At 34.0% G+C, this 16797-nt stretch overlaps 1 protein-coding gene across 4 annotated transcripts; it reads left to right on the plus strand.

Annotated features, from left to right (window-relative positions):
- Positions 1-5063: 5063 nt before the first annotated feature.
- LOC142621153 (uncharacterized) lies at positions 5064-12904 on the plus strand. Of its 4 annotated transcripts, none has more exons than XR_012841717.1 (5): positions 5064-7752; positions 11492-11715; positions 11912-12086; positions 12448-12502; positions 12709-12904. XR_012841717.1 is itself a non-coding variant. In XM_075794461.1 (1 exon), exon 1 carries the CDS (start codon positions 5363-5365, stop codon positions 7754-7756), a length of 2394 nt encoding a protein of 797 aa, XP_075650576.1. In that variant the 5' UTR covers positions 5064-5362; the 3' UTR covers positions 7757-8044. The 4 variants fall into 4 exon arrangements, 1 of the variants encoding a protein (XP_075650576.1); XR_012841718.1 differs by having other exon boundaries at positions 12448-12498; XR_012841719.1 differs by having other exon boundaries at positions 11920-12086.
- The last annotated feature ends 3893 nt before the right edge of the window (positions 12905-16797 follow it).

Below are 16797 nucleotides of genomic sequence, written 5' to 3' on the forward strand. Positions count from 1 at the left end.
GATACAATGAATTACATAATTGCTAATTATCCTAGCCCCATCTTACATTAGAAAAATATAGTTTTTTTTTTTTACTTATTATTATTTTACTTCTTCATTTGCTAAGGAGTACTTGGCAAATGGGAAAGACCATGAATGCTTAAAATCATGTTCTTCATCATTCCTCCAAGTGGTCCATTACAATAAGCTCATGTATTTGGGAACCTAAAAAAGGAAAGTTGCCTAATGAGTATAATGTTCACTACTTTTTTTTAGAGGAGTATAATGTCACTACATAGCTCTACATTGTTGGTTAAAAAAAAACTCTCCGTAGTTGTCCCAAACACAAAAAAGTTCCCAATTATAAGAATCAAAAGAAAAATAGAAGGATAAATATCAAGGAAGTCAATACCGTACCGGAGGCTATACCGGTTTGGCCACCGGTATGATATATTTCGGATACCGGTCAATACCGGTTTACCGTTTCGGGTTTACACTATTATATATATATATATATATATATATAAAATATATATATATACACACACATACACACCAAAATCTCTAGAACCATGTTTATAAACATATAATATTTCACTTATACTATAGTAAATATAAAATTTATTATAAAACATTACCTCAATTCAGAACAAATTATTCATAGTTTTAGACTTTAGTATCAATTAAAAGAAAAAAAAAAACACAATATAAAAATTAGAAAGCTTAGTTGTTCATTGCATACTAAGAAAATAAATAATACTAATAAGTTAATGTAAATAAGTTACTATTATGCCCTTACAAAAATTCAAAAATTACAAAACTAAAAAAAAAAAAAAAAAGCTTTTTTCTGTACCGGCCGGTATTGCCCGAAATTGGCCGGTACGGCCGGTACGCGGCCGGTACAACCGGTATTTTTTCCGGTACAATATAAAAGTGTACCGGTACCGGTGCACTGGCCGGTACGGTATGTACCGGCCGGTACGGCCGGTACCGGTACGGTATCGGCCACCATGATAAATATTCAACACCCATGACCCTCATCCCTCTCTTGCCACTATTAACCATCAATTTATTGTGAGTTTCAATTAGCTCATTTGATAAAGTATCTAATTGTTGAATAATGGACTTGGATATCAAATTCTAGTTAAGGGCCTATTTGGTTTAAGGGGAGAAAGAGGGAGAATAGAAGGGAGTAGAGTAAAATTGGTTGAAAATAAGTTAATTTCCGGTCAAATCTACTCTATTCTCCTTCCTCCTAAATCCAAACGGATCACAGGTGTTTATACTTAAAGAAATCAATTAGTGTTTTAGTCTAATGATTAAAAAAAATTATCATAAAATGATACCATAGGTTTAAATCTTATCGTATTAATACTTTTTTTTAAACTACTTTCCCTCTTTTGCAATGATCACAATATCAAAGAATGAAAATTATTGTCACCAATATCTGCACTCAGCATCATTGGATATCATTATTTCTATCTTGAGACATTTCTATATATTGTTCTACCCAAATGAAATTGTATTCAATTTTCAACAACTACGACTGATTTAAATAAATCCTAGGCCATATGAAAAGTACCACAAAAAATATAACCCATTTGCACTTGATGATGATAATTTGCAAACCATGAAGTTAATAGTATTGTTTTTGTCTCCTTCTCTTTGTGTTGTCTCTATGCAAAGGCTAAACACAGTAAACTTACATAATTACAGAGAAGACATTTCAATGGACAAACTAGAAATCTTTGCCGCTACATGGTAAAATAGGGTCCACACTGCCCAAACTTCAAATTCAAAGGCTTTTGTGAATTTCATTCATTCCTCCTAACGGTCTCTTTTTGAAAAGTTAGTAAGACCTTAGGACCCTATTTAGTGTAACTTATTAGTGTTAGACAGCACCATATACTTTAAGTAAATTTGCAATCACCTCCCACCTGAATAAAGATACTTTAATTTTGACTTTTTTCCCATCCACATATAGGATTATATACCTACTGCTGTATATCACATCTTCTTTTGTTTTATTTTTTTAAAATAGCTTTTCTTTCAAATTAAGAAAAAAAAACTAATGTTTAAGGGAATAGTAAATTTTATTAGTGGGTGTTTGGAATAACTTTTATTAGAAGCATATTTGCTAAAGATTGATAGAAATATATATTTTTATTTAGATAAATAAAAATTTATAAAAACTAATTCAAACCCACTTTTAAGTTACAAATTAAAATGTTAGTTCTAGCTAGCTCAACTAGTAAAGTTTTTTTATAGCTAAATAAGAGATTTAGGGTTCAATCTACGCTTATACCAAAAACCGATTGATATATTAGTCTGATGATAAAGAGTTATTATTAAAAGCTGACGCTATGAATTGAAATTATCTCAAACAAAAAAAAAAGTTACAAACTAAGATGATTTTTTGTTTGTTTGTGATGATACCAAATATAATGAGTGGTATCAATAAGTTACTGTTTTCCTATGCTTATGTGCTTCATTAATCCCCAAATTCATAAGGATTTGGTAAGTTTGATATGCATAAAGTAAGTACTTAATAGAAAGGTAGTTTGTCAATTAATGAATCAAATTTATGACATCCTAAATATTTTTTTAAAAAAAGCCATTTACATCAACGGAACTCGAGTATAATATTAATTAATCATAAAATAGTTATGGTTTACACTTGTAATGATCATTAAGCACCTATCAGGCTATCACTATCAAATACTAGCTAATTACTTGCTCCACTTATTTGCCAAAAAGTCCATCATATCCCTCCATAACTAATCGATTAACATATACTAAAAGTATACATTGAAGAATGTTTGAAAGTTTAGTTGTGAACATACCTAGCCACATTAAATGCATATGATAGACAATCTAACTTCACATTATTATAGCCATACTTGGTTATGCTCAAGGATTAAGTTAATTATTGGAAAATCAAAACAAGCTTTGGAGCTCATTAGATATCTAATGTTATAATTAACTTGACACTCTTTGTCTGTCTAACAACTGAGCAATGATGTAAAAGCTTCTGTATAAAATATATGAAGAATGCTCTTTGAAAAAATATTACAAAGTTTGGTAAGTTTGATTAGGAAGTAGGAACTAAGGTTTTCAAGACATCTTGGTGCCTTTGGCTTAGCTTATTATTATTATTTAGACTTTATTTAACTTTATAATTTATATATAATTTTTTAAAGTCTTATTTTCTCAATATAATAATATCTATATTTATTTTTTATAAATAAACAAAAGGAAAAGTTAACTAATTTCCTGAAAACATTTGTTAGTGAACCATTTTAAGAAAGTTTTTATGAGAAAAAAAAATTAATATTTTGATAATTTTTTTTGATTTTCCATAAAAATGTTATAAATTTTATTTAAAATAGTTTATTAACAATTATTCTAAAAATACCGTTAACATGACCTATAAATAAATAAGAAAGAAATGTCAATTCAAATTCTAAAAGCACATTCAAAACCAAACCTTTTCCTTACATATTGGGAACTTGAAAGACTAATAATAATGCATGAGTTCTAGATTGGTACAAGATCCTCTTAAAATCGTTTTCCAACCATCCAAGTATGGTTTTTTTTTTTTTTTTTTTAATTTTAAATTTATATCTTAGCTAGACTGTCAACTTACGTACTTTCAATAAAAATCATTCCTTATTGGTCGGAGTAATAAGACACCGTACAATTAGACAAAGTTATCCAAAATAGTTAATGGTCATGTTTTTCCTAAATGAACTGATCATATCTAAAATAGTTAGCTAGTAGCCACTCCCTCGTATTTAAAGCCAAACCTACTATGAATTAAACTTTGCCTAGCTCAAACCTTATAGCCTTTTTGGGTGGAAATTTAAACCTATTCTAAGTTGCGAATTTTTATTATTATCTAAGCCTATCCTAAGTTGCATTTAATGCTTTAATGGTTTGATTGGGGGTCGATGTCTTTTAAAACCCATAATAAGAAATGATTGCTACCTAAGCTTGGGAGCTCATGTATTTGCATTTGTCATAATATTTACATTTATGGTTCAATAGAAACTGATGCATGACTAGCCAATAGTCAATTTGTCTGAATGGCATTTTGCACTCTATGGTTAGCTTCTTTTTCTTTTCTTTTTTAAAGAGTAAAAGACATAAAATTGATTTTCTTTTTCCATGCATTTTGTCCTGCTTATAAGTGAATAGAATACCCAATAAAAGAAAAAAGAGAAAACTAGAAATTTGAATCATAAGGCATATAAATATCATATACATTTGAATACATGCAACACCTTTCTTGAAAAATTAATAGGTATTATTGGATAACAATTACGTGTTACTCATTTCTTCTGTGAAAAGGTTGAACTTCACATTGAGTTTAATTAATGAAACTTACTATTATATAAAATATAAAAGAAATTAATAGTACATTGCATTACTCCTAAAATGCTGAATAATTACTCACATTTCTTGCATGTTTATGTCTACACCTTTATTTATTTCAAAAATAAATGGAAAGGATCATCCTTCATAAGAGTTCTCTCTCTCACCACCGCACATCTTTGGTGTGATGATCACTCTACATGTATAAGTGCTTGTGGAGTGTAGAGGGCAAAGACCTGGTTCAAGTCTCCAAGAGGGAGTTTCACACATATATACACTTAGATTAGGTTAGAGTAGAAATTCTATCTTGTATAAAAAAAAAATGCTCTCTCTCTCTATATGAGAGAGATGGAGGCTTTTCCCCCATAGATGCTTTTCCTCTTGTATGGATGTAACATGTACACAGTTACTCATTTGGAAATATCTATAAAATACTAACTAGAAGGAGCTATTTGGTACATAATTTTAAACACATATTTTTAGTTTTTAAATAATATTACATACATTTTTACCCACCTTTTTACTCACATATTTAAAAAAAAAATAAAAACTGTTATTTAAACCCAGTAACAAACAATCTCAAACAGTTCCAATCGTGTTTTTTAACATGCTGTAGACTTGCTCAATTCAGGCCCCTAGAGAAGACTTGCTTTCAACAAAAAGATAAAAAGAAAAAGTTTCTTTCAAAAAAAAAAGAGAAAGAGAGAGAGAGAGAGAGAGAGAGAGAGCAGAGAGAAGACACCCAGATATAGTAGTGGTTTTGGACTCCCGTTTCTGTCTCTCTCACAACTCCAAAAACTCACACAGTCACAGTTTTCTTCTCTCACTCTCTCGTCAGCCATAATCATGCACTTCAGCTAGACAATTCCACAAACACCTCATACACTCTCTCTCTCTTCACTCTCAAACCCCCCCATCACCATGTAAACAACTCCCACACTTTCAAAACCCATATCAACAAACCAAAAACCCAACTCACTCCCTCACTCTCTAACACTCAATTTCTTCCATGGCTTCCACGTGCTCACCCCACACCGACCCTCCAGCTCTCCCTTTACAAAGCGATGAAAACATAGCTGCGAAAGCCTTGAACAAACGCTACGAAGGTTTAGTCACTGTTCGAACCAAAGCCATCAAAGGCAAAGGAGCTTGGTATTGGACTCACTTGGAACCCATTCTTGTCAAAAACCCAGATACCAACCTTCCAAAAGCTGTGAAGCTCAAGTGCTCTCTATGCGACGCCGTTTTCTCAGCCTCTAATCCTTCCAGAACCGCCTCTGAGCACTTGAAACGTGGTACTTGTCCCAATTTCAACTCTGTTACTGTCTCTTCCACAAAACCCAGTTCCTCTTCTTCGCTCTCTCCAATACCCATTTCTTCAATTCCCTCTTTACACAACAACAATAACAGTAACAACCATAGAAAACGGAGCTCTCAAATGGGTTCTCATCATTTTTCACATTCATGCTCTTCTTCTCTAGCTTTGGTTGAAACGCCTTCGTCGCGTTTTTTTCACAACCAAAACGAGTTTTTGAATTACTCGCCGAGTAATTCGGGGGGGCTGAGTCAGCAGCAGCACCACCACCACAATCAACAGGCCCAAAACCAACACCCTTTGGTGTTATCTGGTGGGAAAGATGATTTGGGTGCTTTAGCATTGTTGGAAGATAGTGTGAAAAAGCTTAAGAGTCCTAAAGGTTCAGCTGGTCCACCACCAGTTTTAAACAAGGACCAAATTGATTCTGGGCTTGAGTTACTAGCAGAATGGTTCTATGAGTCATGTGGGTCCGTGTCATTTTCGAGTTTAGAGCACCCAAAGTTCAAAAATTTTCTTAACCAAGTGGGATTGCCTCCCTTGAGCTTGCGTCGCGAGCTCTCGGGTGCTCGGCTTGATGCTAAGTTTGATGAGATTAAGAGCGAGTCTGATGCTAGGATTAGAGATGCAATGTTTTTCCAGGTTGCTAGTGATGGGTGGAAAGGGACTAGTTGCTGTGGATTTGCTTGTGAGGGAGAGAATTTGGTTAAGTTTACAGTGAATCTTCCAAATGGGATGAGTGTTTTTCATAAGGCAGTGTTCACAGGAGGGATGGTGTCGTCGAAGTATGCAGAGGAGGTTTTGTGCGAGGCGGTGAAGGGTGTGTGTGGGAATTCTGTGCAGCAGAGATGTGTAGGGATAGTTGCAGATAAGTATAAGGCCAAGGCATTGAGGAATTTGGAGGTTCAGAATCATTGGATGGTAAATCTCTCTTGTCAGCTTCAAGGGTTTGTTAGTTTGATAAAGGATTTTAATAAAGAGCTCCCACTTTTCAGGACTGTTACTGAGGCTTGCATAAAGATTGCGAATTTTGTAAATACTAATTCTCAAGTTAGGAATGCTTTCCTCAGGTGCAAGGTGCAAGAGCTTGAGTATGCTGGGCTGCTCCGTGTTCCTTCTCCGAAATGTGATACTTCCAAGAACTTTGGACCTGTTTATGTAATGTTGGAAGAGGTATTAAGCTGTGCCCGGATACTTCAAATGGTTGTGATGGACGATACGTATAAAGCGACATGTGTGGAGGATCCAATTGCAAGGGAAGTTGCGGGGCTGATTCAAAATGAAGGGTTTTGGAATGAGTTGGATGCTGTTTATTCGCTTGTGAAGCTGATCAAAGAGATGGCTCAGGAGATTGAGGTTGAGAGGCCTTTAATTGCCCAATGCCTACCCCTTTGGGAGGATTTGAGGGGGAAAGTGAAGGACTGGTGTGCCAAGTTCAGCATTGCTGAGGGACCTGTTGAAAAGATTGTTGAGAAGCGATTCAGAAAGAACTACCACCCAGCATGGTCGGCTGCATTCATACTGGACCCTCTTTACTTGTTGAGAGACACAAGCGGAAAATATCTTCCACCATTCAAATGCTTGACACATGAGCAAGAGAAGGATGTTGATAAGCTCATTACCAGGTTGGTTTCCCTGGAAGAAGCTCATGTTGCATTAATGGAGCTCATGAAGTGGAGGTCAGAAGGGCTAGAGCCTCTTTATGCTCAAGCTGTTCAGGTAAAAAAGCGAGACCCGGTTACTGGAAAGATGAAAATCGCAAACCCACAGAGCAGCAGGCTTGTATGGGAAACTTGCCTAAGCGAGTTTAAGTGTCTGGGTAAGGTTGCAGTGAGGCTCATATTCCTTCATGCAACCGCTTGTTCATTTAAGTGTAATTGGTCTTCCATGAAATGGGTTTGTGTTCATAGACACTCAAGGCTGGGCCTGGAAAGGGCTCAGAAAATGATATTTATTGCAGCTCATGCCAAGCTTGAAAGACGGGAGTTTTCTAATGAGGAAGAAAAGGACGCAGAGCTATTTGCCATGACTGGCAGTGATGATGAGATGCTCAATGAGGTCTTTGCCGATGCACCCTCCTCAGTGTAATGTTTTTTCTTTTCAACTCCTGTAGAATATAGAAACTTTAGGATTTATTTGGATTCTTTGCAGAACTCTTTATGTTTGTCCTTTACTTCTAGTAGAAGATTTTTGGAGAGGTATCATTGGGAGAGAAGGATAACAGGAAGAAATTGAAAAATGTATTACTTGAACTCACATGGTTGTGTGATTCAAAAGAATCATAAATTTCCTGTCCAGGCTTGATTTGGGGATCTTGGATTTGTAAAGAAAAAACCCTTTATTGTTTATAAACATAAAGATGATCAGGTTTCATAACAGGAACAATGCTTTAACAATTTCTAGTGTAATGTGAGATGAATAGTAGATATTATTTTTGTTTACAGTTTGGTTTGTCAAATTCAAAAACTGTGTCACTAGGTTTTTCCCCCTTCTGAATTGTAAGAAATGGCAATAGACAAATGATTACTAATCTCGTCAACATAAAATATTGTATGAAGAATTTGTCTTCATTGTGATGATTGTACATGTGAATCAGTTCTCTTATTTAATATATAATTTGTAGGACACATCCAAACTAACATTGTCTATAGAATACTTGAAGGCGCCACCCTCATGTCCAGCAGTAATTAACCTTCATTATAGGAAACAATTATGTGAGTGTCATTCATACAGCCTGGTGAGGGTGCTATGCATTTTTTCAAGATAAAAATATACAAGGTTATGCCTTGGCTTCAAACCTTGTCAATTGTATATCCAGAAAGTAGTTCGGTTCTGTTGCATGCAAACAAACACAAATGCAGATGTGAATAGATCTGCTTAAGACATATGACCAAGTACCCCATGACTATAATTTTAGGAGTTGTGATGTAGAGCACCGTGTAATTTAAGACACTTGATTGACAGTTATTCCTTCAATTCTCCATGATTATCAACATATCCTATGTCAGCAGTAAATGTGGGTTTGAGGTTACCTAACATAACCAAATCTGCTATATGTCAGCTTGATACCAAAAATCAAATGAATGAAACTGGAAAAGAAACACCTAGAATAGGAGCACTGAGCACCCTTGTATATTAGTAGATTGTGCAGATATAAGGCAGGGTAGATCCATCCTAACTAAGAAGGTTCTGAATGTTATTTGTATTTACATGAGTCCCAATATAATAACCATCCTTCTAATGCTAATGTCCCTTTATATTTCTCCTCTACTGATTGTATTAAGTACAATAAATCATCTGAATTATGCTTCTTATATCACTTTTGTTAATGAGTCAATCAATTGCTTGGCCATGTGGGCTGCCTATCACATCCGATCATCTTTGATCCTCAACTCTAAGTGTGCATGTGTGTTTGTTTTTAATTTAATTTGATTTTTTGTTATTTAAACCATCTAAGTGCTGCTTAACTGAAGTGCTGCTAAACTGAATAGAACTATCGGAAAATGTTTATTGGCCATGGATAAAAGTCATACAATTTTGCGCGAAATATCCATGTGCTCCACTGATGCTCACCATGTGACTAGCTTGGCTTGGTTGGAGCCTCGTATGGATCCTTCCTACACATGGATCTGAAACTATGCCCCACTAACTTGATGTTTGGGCATAGAATGGGAGTTACCACCTGGTTTAGGTCAAGAAACTGATTTGGACCCTTATGCAAAGGTCTAATGAACTAGACTTTTGGTTCAGAGTAGGGTACGGACTTCGTAAGGTAGTAGGTACCCAAATTAAGGTCTAATGAACTAGACTTTTGGTTCGGAGTAGGGTACGGACTTCGTAAGGTAGTAGGTACCCAAATTTTCCCGGTCATAGGGATTGACCTCCACTAATGTACCTACTAGCTATATTTTGGTAAGGACTCACTTAAGCGGGTCACTTTCTTTCACACAAACTTCAAAAAAGGTATTTGAATTACACACATTGGGCACATGTATACATACAAGAGGGTGGGTATCCTGCTTCTAGGGCTGGTCCTAAGAGCATGTTTTTAACATATGTTTTATCTCCTAGGCATGTTACTACACATATTCGAAGAAGGAAACATAGTCTTTCAACATTTGAGATGATAAACAAACAAGCTTTAGGTTTCTAGAAGAACCTATCTGCGCACGAGGATTGCGTATGCACCCTACGGCAGAAAACTCTATTCTAACTACATTCTACCGTAAGAATAAACAACTAAATTAAAACTACAATTGAAGGCAGAAATCTTTTTTAAAAAATGGAAAAAAAAAAAATGAAAAGAGAAAGAAAGAAAGACTTGCGAGATTCAAATTCTTGGAGTTTTACCATTCCTCTTGATCGATTGGGCAGTGGAATCTACCAGACTACCACACGAAACACAAAAGAGAATTAGTAAAAATAAAATAAAAATCATTGACTGGTGGACCAACAACCCATGGGAGATTTCAATCAAAATAAACTCTCAAATAAAGAAGCTCCCTTCATTCTTCAGTCTTCACTTTTGTAGTGATTTTTATGAGTGCTGCTTGTTAATCCATAAAGGGGGTCAGTACAGCCTATTATAGGTGGATATCTTGGGTTGTACATCAAATTCCAGGAAAAGCTTCCATAAGCAGCTCTACCAATTACATTGCGTACGCACAAGAAAACCTTTTGTAAGCAGTCTTGATACTGCGTATGCAGGAATTGAATTAATCCCTGTGTACACATGGTTTGGTTATTTTTGAAAATCTTTTGGGTTTTTGTGTTCCGTTTGACCATACTCTTGGTATTGGACCTCTTGCATTGTCGTCATTCAGGAATAGGGGCTTAAGTCGTAGGGGTACAAAATGTAGTCTCCACCGCCCATAATAAAACTTCAATTTTCTCCTCAGTTGGCAGAAAGGTGGTATTTATTTTAATTTCTTTTTCCATGTTAAACAGACACTTCAAAATGCAAAATATTTGATGGACATGATATGGGTAAGAGGCTAAGGATTTGGTGTATGCTCTTGACATGCAGTTGAATGCATGCCAACAGTGTGAGGAGTGAACAAATACGTAATTTTCCCTGTACCCATGTTTGATGCTCTATATTCCGGAGAGAGTTGACATTTAGTCCGCTCAGCCATTTTTGTTGTGTTGTAGATTTGAGGATTAGAATCTCACACCTACTCATGCACTAATTACAATCACACCATTGCGAACAGGCATTAACTTCCAAGCTCATGGTCTAAAACGTGACTAAAATTTGTTCTTGCATGGCTTCACTATCTAGATATAGAATGCTGCTGTTGTTGTGATTGGCTTTCCCCTTAGAAAATTGGCAAATCCATATAGTGTCATTTATGTTCTCAATTGTAATCCAATTTGTTTTTAGTCTCCTTTTATCTCTCTCTTAACAGTTTGAAAACTATTCTTTCTGTATTTTATTTTTTAAATCGAGGAAAAGGAAATGTATATTTAACCTATATAGGGCCTACAAATTTTTTCAAAATTATGATAGTAAACAAAATAAATGACCATGTGTTTGTGCTATAACTATACAAAAAATGGAACTAAAAACTTTTGAATGTTAGGGGGAATTTTTGTCTGGATTATCATAATCTTTTGGATTGATCTATTGAGAAACCTTTTGACTTTTTAATTATAGAAAAACGTGACAAAGAGATATGTATGAACTGAACTGCAATGGCCATTATAGAATATAGATGTTTGGTTGAATACAGAATTTTTTGAGTTAGCTTATAAATTGGAGTTGCAAAAGGACACAAAAAGTTGCACATGTTTAGAATTTTTCAAAGTATCTTTTTGCTGCAGGGCTGGGTTTGATTGAACTGGTTGGGTGAATGGCAAAGCAGACTAGAGTCACCACATTGGTCAACCTCAGAAGGATTTGAGAGTGAATTGTTCTAGCCAAAAGAAGCACTTCCTATTGATTTAACTCAACCATATCTCCTGGAGTGTCTTTTTAAAAAAAAATTGGAGAGCCCCACAAGTGGAGTGGAGGTCAATCCCAGTGCTTTCGTCATAGCCAAAGAAAAGTGAGAAACAAGGGGACTTCTTTCCCATCAATTCCCTTTCTCTGATTTTTTGTTTGTTTGTTTGTTTTTTATTTTTATTTAAGTTCTATTACATCATCTCAGGTAACTTACCTTTTAAACATTCCAAATTTCATGACATTTTACTCTTGATTTGCGCCCTTTTGTAAACTTTTGATCTCAACGTTGAAAATTGTAGTTTTGCAGAGTAATCTGATAAGGCTTGTCATGATTACTAAAAAAAGTCTTGAGCAAAGTGGAAGCAAGGGAAACTGTCGGTCTGAGGAGGCACATAAGATGGCTGAAAGGGATATTGCAACGAACTTGAAATTTGCATGTACATTTTAGCAAACATTGTTGACTAGAAAGAGCAGGTTGGTGGTTCTAGTGGTGTTGATGTTATTTGCTCTACATGATCTTTCAGTTTGCATATACATTTGTACAGTCCTAAAGCCATTGTCAACACGACACATTAGGACCCAAAAGCCTACCATGAAACTATTTATTTTAGAAATCTTAAATATGGTCTTCCTCTTATTTTTTAATAGAAATAGTAACAAAATGGCATGTCAATCAAGGAAGTAACAGAAAGTATAACTTTTTACAGAATATAAGAAAATAACGGGACCTTGACTAGTTTGATGAGGATCACAATCTATATATATATATATATAGATGAGTTTGCTAGAGTATTTATACTGGCTTTCAACTTATCAAGTATCCTTTTTTGTCCAGGCTTGGAACTGGTTGGTAGAACAGATAAGGTCCAGAATATCACTAAACATGGTGGGTAAGTAGTGTCTGTTTATTCCATAATTAATAGCCTAATCTAGCCTATTCATCCAAGGTTTTGTGCCCCTACCCCCTCCCCTTTGTCAACTGAAAGTAATTAACAAAAGAAGAAAGTAAGTAAAGAAAACTCTGTTAAAAGATTGACTTTTATTTTAAATACATTTATAAGATTGGCTATTGTTACAAATTATTTTTTACATGCAGAAATCTGGAAACTGGAATCATTCAATCTGGTTTTGGATCTGACAGGTCACCTGTGCTATTACTAACCATGAAGAAAAAACATGTAGTTATATTCTGACAAATGAAAAATACACAATGCAGGCTGAAATAGCATGAGGTATTTGGTTGGTCATTAATCATTATTCTGATTTCCTATAGCAGTGAAGCAATAAACTTGTTTTGGGAATACTATTACACTCTATTTCAGACCTTTGGATGGTAATCTCATTAGAGTTTTCAATAAAAACTACCCCATCACACCCTATTACAATAGGAAAGCAGTTTGACACACACTCTCTCTCTCTCACATGTTATGTGCTTTGAATTTATCCACCCACCTTGAGCAGTAAAAGTTTGAGGAAAATACCATTTGGGTATGTGAACAAAAAGTGAAATGATGATCTTTCTCTCTCTCTCTCTCTCTCTCAAATTTTTCTTTTTAAATTTTTGGTTGGTTGAAGCAGTACAATGAGTGTATTTGCATTTGCTACTCAAATTTGGTGAACAGACACCGGATCCTGTCGGCAACATATAGCAATGCTGACTGCTCACCAACTAGAAAGAAAAGCTTTTTTCACTTGTATGGTATGGCTTCATTGTTCAGCCCACTCATGTTCTAGTTAAAAAGGGAAGGAGATATAATGATTAGCATAGGACAAGACTCTCTTTCTACAAGAATCTTTACCCTTTCAATGTTCCCTCATAATTAACTTTCTTTTTTATCATCTCTCTCTTTTCCTTTCCACTTATACCACTCTTGATTGTTTTTGAATTTGAAGCCCATCCGTGTAAAGTAGATGATATTGAAATTGATTGGTAGTATTCATTGCTTGTGACCCTTCTTTGCCTTCTCTATGTGCTGTATTTTTAATGGCTCACTATTGTGAACAAAAAAACATCCTTCTTTTTCCTTTATGTCACATTGTGTCCATCATGTATTTGTAGATTATTTTACCAAAAATTTGATCATGGTGAAATAAGACAAGACATTATATGAAAATAGTTTATAGTCAATTTAATACAGAAATAGTTGCAATGAGGATAAATAATTGTGACTTTAAAATTACATAGTATTTTAGTTTAAGCAGTCTTTTGGGGTTGATTTGTCGAATATGTGTTGGGTTTATTTGTTTATTATTTTTAATATGCTTGTAAAATTTTCAAGATTTCCTAAATTACTTAATAAGAAAACCTATTTATATTATATTAGAAGTATGTGATGCATGCATATTCTGGTAGAGGTATGGAGTAGAGGCCTTGCCTTTTTAACAACAAAAAGGCAAAGAAGGAATATTATTAGCAATCTTGATTCGATTTACACATATAATGTAGTTGATTCTAATTAGTTTTGATGATTTTATTAATGTGCGACTTTCTAAAGTTTTTTCTTTTTTCTTTTTTTAACGTACAATTATTTTTACACAATAAACTAAATAAGCTGATTTCAAATAAGCCTATCCAAACTCACATGGTTCCATTTTGATCTTTCGCCATCGTTTTGTACAATGTCAATTTCTTTGTAACCTTAATTTCAACTACACTGTGACAAATTCAAGAATGTGATGGGTTATGATGATAGTGACTACACTTTAAAAAAACCCTTTCACAGCTGTGGTCTTATATTTTGAGCCCCGCACCAAACATGTGTGGTCCTTCGAGTGTCAACATTAACAAGATGGGTTGGAGTCTCATATTGAGATATATATATATATATATGGTTTTGGTATGGTCACTTAGGCTATAGATCAACACATAGTTAAACGACTTTGAATGCATTACTAAAATCTAACTACCTAAACAGAAGTAAATTATATGATTTTTATCATCGAACTATCTTTTTTTAACAATTTACAATAAGGGTGAGGATTCTTACTTTCATGTCCTTCCAAGTGCTGCACAATGAAGAAGAGCATAAGAGAGAATAATTAGGAGTTACAGCATTAAGTTCTCTAAGGGCCTTTTCAATATTGCCTGGCTAGAATTCTCTAAACCCACTTAAATATATACAACTGCAAGTAAAGTAAGTTGCACATTTCTCTGCCCTACAAACACAATACCTCAAGGGTGGAATACAACCATAACAAATATAAACCGAGCTCTAATCTCAAGATATTGAGACCATTTAAAGATTGTTGGCAAATTAATCAAAGTCAGTCACATATATTCTTTTCTATCATTTTATTCTATCAAATGTTATACTCTCTATTATCTTTTTAATTGACATGTACATGTTTATAACTTCGATTAATGTTCTTTCAAAATTTTTATTTTATTTTATATTATTATATATTTTCTTTCACTTGACTTAAATCGACTCATTATTTTTCCCTCCTGTACGGATACCATCCCAAAATTTGAAACAGGAGTTGAAGATTTTACCGTCAAAAGTAAGTGAGCTGGTTAGGTAGCTGGGAATAAAATACAAGTTCCATCACATGGTAGACTACTTTTGCTGTTCACCTTGGCCCATTTCCGACATACAACGTCAAAGAAAAGTCCTCCCTCTCTCAATTTCTTCCCACTAACCCATTATATAATTGGTAAGCGTATTTTTGTGGCCCCTAATCTATGAGGAAAAAAAAAGATTTGAATCTAAAAAAGTTTATCATACTATCTAACTTCTGTAAATAATGCACTTACAATGTGATTAAACAAATTAATAATTCTCGACTTACCAAAAGATTTTAATTTTTAATGGATTTATATGCCTGGAAAATGTTTTACTCGTTGCCTTATCTTTCACGGGATTGAGTTTGTTTAATAAAAACATAAAGTGGTCTTCCCACATTAGATAACTTTTAAAAGAAACTTGACCCAAATTTGATGTCAAAATTAAGAGTTAGCATTATGGTAGATGTAAAATTTTTCTAATTAGCAATAGTGATGTTGTTGCCTGTCTCTTTATATTTTAGGTAATTGTGGTCCCTAACTTTTGATGTATGATTTAATTTTGGTTTCTCAAATTTAAAAAGTTGGATTTAGTCTTTGAAATTTCAAAGAATTCCTAATTTGGTCAATTCAATTATTTTTCTGACTAAAGAAATGCCGACACTCTTTTTTAGGCAACAAATTAAACTAATTACATATTTAAGGAACCCAAATCGACCAATCTCATATTAAAGTCACCAAAATTGAAATTACCCCACATTTCATGGACATAAATTGTTTTGTTTTTTAAGGTTCAAAGATCAAGTCCAAACCTCAAAGATCAAGTCTATGATGGTTGAATAAGAGATCTGAGATTCAATTCCCGTCTACACCAAAAACTGATTGGTGTTTTGGTCTAATGATAAAGAGCTATCATTAGGAGTGGACGCTATCATTAGGAGTGGACGCTATAGGTTGAAACTCTCTCTCTAAAAATAAAAAAAAACTAACTTCATCACACACACTTTGTGCGTGCGATGAGGTTTTTTTTTTTTTGGTTAGTGGTCCTATTATGTAGATTTTTTTTGAAGGGGGTTTTTTATTTTATACATATGTATAATTTTTATTTTGAAAATATAATTTATAATTAGATAAAGAAATTTAAAAATTAACAGGAGAGTGGTCCTATTTTTTTGGCAATATTTTAGTGGGAGTTAAAGTTGCATTTATACTAGATTGTCATTTAGTTTTGTTTCTACTTAAACAAAAGGCTGTAGGGGCATTTTTAAACTAAAAAAATGAGGAATCCAAACAGGAAAAGCCCCTTAAATAATAGTATAAAAGAACAACCAAAATCAAACTTAGCCAAAATATTTTAATATGTTAGGCATGCCCTTGCAACATATGATTGAAAATTAAAAAAAAAAAAAAAAAACCATGGTCAGTAACTTTTAGCATGAAAGTTTAATAATCATACTCTCTCTCTCTCTCTCTCTCTCTCTCTCTCTCTCTCTCTCTCTCTCTCTCTCTCTCTCTCTCTCCAAGATTTTAATAAAATAAGTTTTTTTTTTTCTTTTGTTATTTTTAAGGATCTTGACCATTGTGTATTCACCAATATATTTATATAGAGTAGAAGTAAATACACATATATAGAAGATTTGGACTCCTCCAAGAGGTGTTTATTAAAAATTATTTTCTATAAAA

Source organism: Castanea sativa, chromosome 12 (assembly GCF_040712315.1).
Source record: "Castanea sativa cultivar Marrone di Chiusa Pesio chromosome 12, ASM4071231v1".
Taxonomy (NCBI): domain Eukaryota; kingdom Viridiplantae; phylum Streptophyta; class Magnoliopsida; order Fagales; family Fagaceae; genus Castanea; species Castanea sativa.